The following is a 7,367-nucleotide window of genomic DNA, read 5'->3' as shown; positions in this document are numbered from 1 at the left end:
TGGCAGAGTTTTTTTTTTTTTTTTTCTTCAATATGATTTCAATGATCTACAACAAGAGAGATTACAAAAGATGGAAAGGATATCAATCCTTCCGGAAACTAAGACCAAAAGAGGTGAATAAAGAGGAAAAAACCGAAACATGCAAAATATACTACATCCAGTCGATTACTTTCCGAATCAAGATCTAGAACTCCAAAAAAGAGACAAATAAAACTTAAACCTTTGATAAATTAAAACAGATCTGAGACAAAAAAAACCACACTAACGGATAAGAATACAAGATTCTCCTTTACCACAAATTAAAACCGAATGGAGATGCCGTGCGACCTCTTTATGATGTGAAAATGCAACAGAGCTCTGAAGGGAACATGCAATTGTGAAGTGTCTCAGAGGGCTGATATGCTGACGTGACATGACGTGCTAACGTGGAGAAATACTGTGGACGTGATGACAAGATGCGTGGGAAGGAAAGAAGAAGAGATCAAGATATACTCGAAGATATTGAGAGTATATTTGATAAGAAGAGATAAGGGAAGATATTTTCTTAGGGATAAGAAATATTTCCTTTTAGTTAGGATACACAAAGATCTAGGTTAGAGATCATTTCTGGAGTTATAAGTAGGCGTGGGCTAGCCGCAAAAAGAGCTAGCACTCGTGGGATAAAAGTTGTGAGATTTGTATACCTTCAAGCAAATACAAAAAGCTTTGAAGGTGAGTGTGTTTTAACTCTTTTAGATCTACACAGGATGTTGTGTTAGATAAATAGGAGAGTGAGCTTAGTTTCAAGTCTTGTAAGAAACGAAAGTTTTTATAAGATTGATTTAAGCATTTGCTTGGCGCGTTCCAAGTGTTTTATTGTGTGTGTTGTGTTCTCTATACCTTAACATTTGGTATCAGAGCAGACACCTGATAAAAAGTTCTGGTATCTTTTTCAACAGGTGAGATCTTGCGACTAGGGTATGGAGAAATCTCTGGAGGTTGTTGCGTTACAAGGACCATTGAAACTGGATCTGGAATGCTTTGGTTACTGGAAAGTCTCAATCAAGCAAGTCATCTCAAGCATTGACATGAAAGCTTGGTTTGCAGTGGAGGACGGCTGGTCTCATCCAACTGAGAAGAATGAAAAAGGCGAACTGGTGCAGAAACACAGAAAGAAATGGACAGCTGAAGAAAAGGCTGAGTCCAAACACAACTCACAGGCTCTGTCAGTGATCTTCAAATCTCTGCCAAGAGACATTTTTAATCAAGTTCAAGGTTGTGAGTCAGCTAAGAAGGCCTGGGACATTCGGGTCATCACGTTTGAAGGCACATGCCGAGTTAGGCGCACAAGGTTGGACAATCTTGCATCTGACTTTGAGAACTTGCAAATGACTGAAACTGAATCTGTGGCAGATTATAGTAGCCGGTTGAGTGGTATTGCTCAAGAATCTGTTGGTTTGGGCAAACGATACAAGGACAAGAAGTTGGTCAAGAAATTCCTCAGAAGTCTACCTGACAAGTTTCAACTGCACAAATCTGCTATTGATGTGTCTTTGAACTCTGATGAGCTCAAGTACAATCAAGTCATTGGGATGATGCAGGTGTTTGAGATGCAACTAAAGAAGAAAGAGAAGATGAATGCTAAGTCATTTGCTCTTAAAGCTATAGAGGAACAGAGGCTTGCTGAATCTCAGGAGCTTGAAGACGAAGAAAAGGTGGGTCTGTTGGTTAAGAAGTACTTTCGGAAGATGAAGAGAGGTCAGCGGAAGGGAACTACGTCACTCACGAATGCTGATTTTGACAAAGGGTTCAGGAAAGGTGATAAGCCAGAGCATCAGTGGTAATAAGCAGAAGTTATGGGTGCAAGGGCTTTGGTCATACCAAGACTGATTGTCCCTCACAAGGTAATAAGCAGAAGTCCTACATCACATGGAGTGAAAGTGATTTTGATGAAGAAGACAACAAAGGTGAAATTCTGAACAACTTTGTGGCTTTGATGGGAGTCATCAAGGAAGACGAAGGAGACGAAACTCTGTTGTTAAGAGGGGACTTTGACAAGAAGATTGAATTTGACTCCGATGGAGAGGAGGCTGGCTTGTCAATGGAAGATCAGATAGGGCTTCTTATTCAGACTGTTGTGCAAAAGACCCAAGATAACAGTGAGCTGTCAGCCGAGAGAGATACTCTTCAAATGAACGTTGCAATGTTGTCTAAGGAGCTGAGTGAAGAAAAGGCCAAGTCTCTGCGTCTTGAGAAGCAATTGGAGGAACAACTGAAGAACATCAGGATGCTAAGTAAAGGAAGTAAAGATCTCGACAACTTACTCAATATTGGACAATCAAGCACCGCAAAGTGGGGTATGGGGTATCAAGGAATCAAATCTGAAAAGTCAACGCAATTTGTTAGAGGGCAAAACACTGAGCCAAAACTCAAAGAACAACATGTTGCATCAATCGCTCAACATTATCAGTTACCTAAGGTGAATCCGCATCACAGGCGGATGACTATGCAATGTGAGTTGCCTGGAAGACAATCATATGGGTCACACAACTATCAACAGGAGAAGAGGATGCTGGTACTGTGGTCGTCTAAACAACTATAAGGCCTAGTGCTACAAGTTTCAGAATTATGTGACAAATCTAGTGCAGAATTATGGTTTCTATCCAGCTGTTAGAAGTGTTAGTCAAGGGTATGTTAGGAAAGATGATCTCTACAGCTGATGTTCATATATTTTACCCTGTTTTCCCTTAATATATTCACATCTTTTGCATCTTTTGCTATCTATTTTGACCATTATTGCATAGCTTTAGGACTGTTCGTGCATTAGAGTTTAGTTGCATTGCATTTGCATCTTTTCATGCATAAACAGGTGATTTTGGAGCTTAAGGAGCATGGAAGCAATGCTGAGGAGAAGTGAAGCAATCATGAGGAGAAAGCAAGAGAGCTAAGGCTGAGGAACCCAGGTCCGGAGTCCAACTCGACTGCCCACTCGACCAGACACTCGACCGTGTGCTGAGAGGGACTCGACCGAGTGGGAGGAGCACAAGAGGAGCCAACTCGACCGGTCACTCGACCGAGCACCAGGTCGAGTTGGTCGAGCCGCCTGGCTATTTTGTCTTTTAGCGTTTTTAGGGCTTCCACTACTTTTCTATATAAGGGCTTGTACTTGCAGCCACCAAGGAGTCCAGCTTTTTAGAGAGTCAAAAACCTAGTTTTTACCTTTTTTAGAATTATTCCTTTTGCACTTTTATTTTCTTAGATCTTGTACTTCTTTTAAAAGGAGAAAAAGACTAAATTCTTCAATATTGTTGGTTTCATAACTTTCTTAATATTGAGAATTTGAGTTTGGTTCTTTCTTCAATATTGTAGATCTTTGATTTATCTTTCTAATGATGCAAGTTTCAGTATTTTCTGGGTTTATGACTTTGTTGTTCATCATGTGTGCTTGTGAGTAGTTGCTTAGGATCTTGAGGATGGGTTAGGCTGGGTTGTGTTTGAGGTTTGTTTGATTTGGTCAAGCTTGATTGTTGTAGATCTCTTCTAGGCTAGATGTTCTTAATGCTGATCCTATATCTGAGAGGGTAGGATCTGATTTCAAGCCTCTTAGCATCACACCAATGTCTAAGGAGCATAGATAAGGCTAGATCTAGAGACTATCATTAGGCTTGCTAAGAGATTAGAAGTCTTGTTTGATTTTGACATATTGCTTAATGTCTGCTTATGTAGATTCTTTACTTTGCGAGAACAAGTCTAGAGATGCATGAGTTTGATTGTTTCTTGCCATGAGAGTGGATTAAACATGTCTTATAAATATCTGTCTAGAGATTAGCTCAAGTTGTTTGCGATTTATTGACCAAGTTAGATGACCTCAATCATAGTCCAGCCCATGAATCCCTCCTCAAGACCTTCCTTGTTTATTGATTTTGTTAGCTTAAATCTTGTTGTTTGATCGTTGTTTGATTTGTTTTGGTATTGCTCTGTTTTTCTTGTGTTGCTCTGTTTTGCGTATTTGTCCAGCTCGACCCTGCACTCGATCTACACTCGATCGAGTGCTTGCTCGAGTTCCAACCCAGAACTTGTGTTTATGATTTGTGTTTGTCCTGTTTCACCCTAGTTGCATTTCTGTTGCATTCATTTAGTATCCTGTTCATTACTTACCTTGCATTAGTTCAATACTTGCATTACTATAGTTTCTATTTCTGTTTTAGCTTCATAATTGTCATAATCATTCTGTTCCATTTGCATTTAGCTCCTAACTCTTGTAGTTTTACTTTCTGCACTTTACATTTCATAATAGGATTGTTAGTGACAAACATCCTTTACATCTGGCTTGACTTAGACTCATATGCACATCTTGATTGTTCACAAACACTCAGATTGGATTGACACCTCTTATATTACAACAACATAAGGGGAATCGAAACACCCTGCCATCCATTCATTCATAAGTCATCATTCCATACATCATTCATCACCACACCCACAAAAATATGTGTTTCAACAGCGGATAGAACTGAGGTTGATCAGGCTAAATGGTACTTTGACAGTGGATGCTCCAGACATATGACCGGTGCTCTTGACAACTTGTCTCATATAGAAGATGTTGCTGGTGGAAGAGTCACGTTTGGAGATGGAGGTAAGGGGACAATCGGAGGAAAAGGTGCAACAAGTGGTGACACTCAACCACATCTGAAGGATGTGTTCTTGGTGGATGGATTGAAGGCCAATCTAATCAGTGTGAGTCAGATGTGTGATGAAGGCTTGGATGTTACGTTTACCAAGAAGGACTGCAAAGCTGTTGATCAACAGGGGTCTGTCAAACTCAGAGGAAGACGATCTGGAAATAATTGCTATATGTGGAAATCTGAAATGCAATGTTTCAATGCAACTACGGAGCTAGACACCAAGTTGTGGCATCAAGTTGGCCATTTCAATGTTCGCACAATGCTGAAATTGGCAAACCAAGAAGTTGTACGCGGACTGCCCAAGCTGAAGAGTGATCCACACTTTATATGTGGTCCATGCAACAAGAACAAGCAAATCAAAGCATCTCATGGGTCTGTAACAGACATCCGCACAAGCCATCCTCTACAGCTTGTCCACATGGATCTGATGGGGCCTATACAAGTTCAGAGTATATCTGGACGACGATTCATCTTTGTGATGGTGGATGACTACTCTCGCTACACCTGGGTAAGGTTTCTTTGTGATAAATCTGATACTCTTGAGTGCTTTCGTATTCTTGCCTTGCAGATTAAAAGTGAGAAGTGCTCAATAAAAACCATTCGAAGTGATCATGGTGGTGAGTTTCAAAACGACAAATTTGAACAATTCTGTGGGCATCAAGGCATCACTCATCAATACTCTGCACCAAGAACTCCGGAACAGAATGGTGTTGTTGAACGTAAGAACAGGACGTTGCAAGAGATGGCACGAGCTATGCTGCATGGAAATCAGGTTCATCATCGGTTCTGGGATGAAGCTGTGAATACAGCCTGCTATATCATCAACCGTGTGCATGTTCGTCTAGGAACCAGTAAGACTCCCTATTAGCTTTGGAAAGGGAAGTCTCCAACCGTGCACTATTTTCATGTGTTCAGATGCCTCTGCTATATTCTGAATGATAAGGATCAGTTGGGTAAATTTGACTCCAAAAGTGATGAAGACATCTTTCTAGGTTATTTTGGACATAGCACTGCCTTTCGTGTTTACAACAAACGTCTGCGATCTGTTCAAGAGACTGTCAATATAGTGTTTGACGACACCTCATTCCTCCGGGTTGCAGTGGTGCCCATTGTCTCTGACACGAACCTGGTAATAGATGCTGAGAAGTCTGTGCCAGAATCTGCCACCCCTGTTGTCTCTGACAGGCCTGTTGAAACTGACTTTTTCTGTGGTGTGGTGAATGATGAATGGAATGATGATTTATGAATGAATGGATGTTAGGGTGTTTCAATTCCCCTTATGCAGTTGCAGTATAAGAGGTGTCAATCCTATCTGAGTGATTGTGAACAATTAAGATGTGTATAAGAATCTAAGTCAAGCCAGATGTAAAGGATGTTTGTCACTAACAATCCTATAATGAAAATGCAAAGTGCAGAAAGCAAACTACAAGAACTAAGAACTAAATGCAAATGAAACAGAATGATTATAGTAGCAAGAACAGAAATAGAAACTATGTTAATGAACTAATGCAAGACAAGTAATGAACAGAAAACTAAGTGAATGCAATGGAAATGAAACAGGAATGAAACAAGACAATCACAAATCATAAACACAAGTTCTGGGGATGAACTCGAGCAGCACTCGACCGAGTGTAGGTCGAGTACAGGGTCGAGCTAGACTAAACGTGAAAACAGAGCAACACAAGAAAAACAGAGCAATGCAAAAACGAATCAAACAACAAGCAAGCAATGATATTTAGACTAAGATATTAATAAACAAAGAAGGCCTTGAGGAGGGATTCATGGGCTGAGCTAATCATTGTGGTTATCTAACTTGGTCAACAAATCTCAAGCAAACTTTGAGCTGATCTCTAGACATACTATTCTAAGACATGTTTAATCCACTCTCATGGCAAGAAACAATCAAACCTATGCATTTCTAGACTTGTTCTCACAAAGTAAAGAATCTACACAAGCAGGCATTAAGCAATACATCTCAAACCAAACAAGACCTCTAATCTCTTAGCAAGCCTAATGGTAAGCTCTAGATCTAGCCTTATCTATGCTCCTTAAACATTGGTGTGATGCTAAGATGCTTGAAATCAAACCCTACCTTCTCAGATATAGGATCAGCATTAAGAACATCTAGCCTAGAAGAGATCTACAACAATCAAGCTTGACCAAATCAAATAAACCACAAGATCAACCCAGCCTAACCCATCCTCAAGGTCCTAAGCAAACTACTCACAAGAACACATGGAGAAATAAGTCAAAAACCCAGAAAATATTGAAACTTGCATTATTAGACAGATGAAACAGAGATCTACAATATTGATGAAGAAATGAAACTCGAAATCTTAATATCTTGAAAGTTATGAAACCAACAAAATACAAGAATCTAGTCTTTCTTTCTTAAACAAGTACAAAATCTAAAAATAAAAGAAAGTGCAAAAGGAATAAATCTAAAAAAGGTAAAAACTAGGTTTTAGACTCTCTAAAAAGCTGGACTCTTTGGTGGCTGCAGGTACAAGGGCTTTAACGGCTTGGTCAACTCGACCAGTGCTCGGTTTTAGACTCTCTAAAACTAGGTTTTAGACTCTCTAAAAAGTCAAAGCAGTCAACGGCTTGGTCAACTCGACCAGTGCTCGGTCGAGTGGCTGGTCGAGCTGGCTTCTCTCGTGCATTCTCCACTCGGTCGAGTCCTTCTCAGCACACGGTCGAGTG

At 40.2% G+C, this 7,367-nt stretch overlaps 1 protein-coding gene across 1 annotated transcript; it reads left to right on the top strand.

Annotated features, from left to right (window-relative positions):
* Positions 960-2,699, top strand: LOC104728236. The gene is made up of 3 exons (XM_010447251.1): positions 960-1,797; positions 1,884-2,554; positions 2,628-2,699. Exons 1-3 carry the CDS (start codon positions 960-962, stop codon positions 2,697-2,699), a joined length of 1,581 nt encoding a protein of 526 aa, XP_010445553.1.

This window comes from Camelina sativa, chromosome 11, assembly GCF_000633955.1.
Source record: "Camelina sativa cultivar DH55 chromosome 11, Cs, whole genome shotgun sequence".
In the NCBI taxonomy this organism is placed as follows: Eukaryota; Viridiplantae; Streptophyta; class Magnoliopsida; order Brassicales; family Brassicaceae; genus Camelina; species Camelina sativa.
The sequence above is the reverse complement of the archived record's forward strand: the minus strand, read 5'-3'. Positions and strand labels throughout refer to the sequence as shown.

Excerpts from the sequence above, each read along its gene's own strand:
- LOC104728236 (XM_010447251.1), top strand. The coding sequence starts at position 960 with ATGGAGAAATCTCTGGAGGTTGTTGCGTTACAAGGACCATTGAAACTG. Across the intron at positions 1,798-1,883 it reads TGACAAAGGGTTCAGGAAAG|GTAATAAGCAGAAGTCCTAC; the intron begins GTGATAAGCCAG and ends GTCCCTCACAAG. Across the intron at positions 2,555-2,627 it reads AACAGGAGAAGAGGATGCTG|AATTATGGTTTCTATCCAGC; the intron begins GTACTGTGGTCG and ends AATCTAGTGCAG.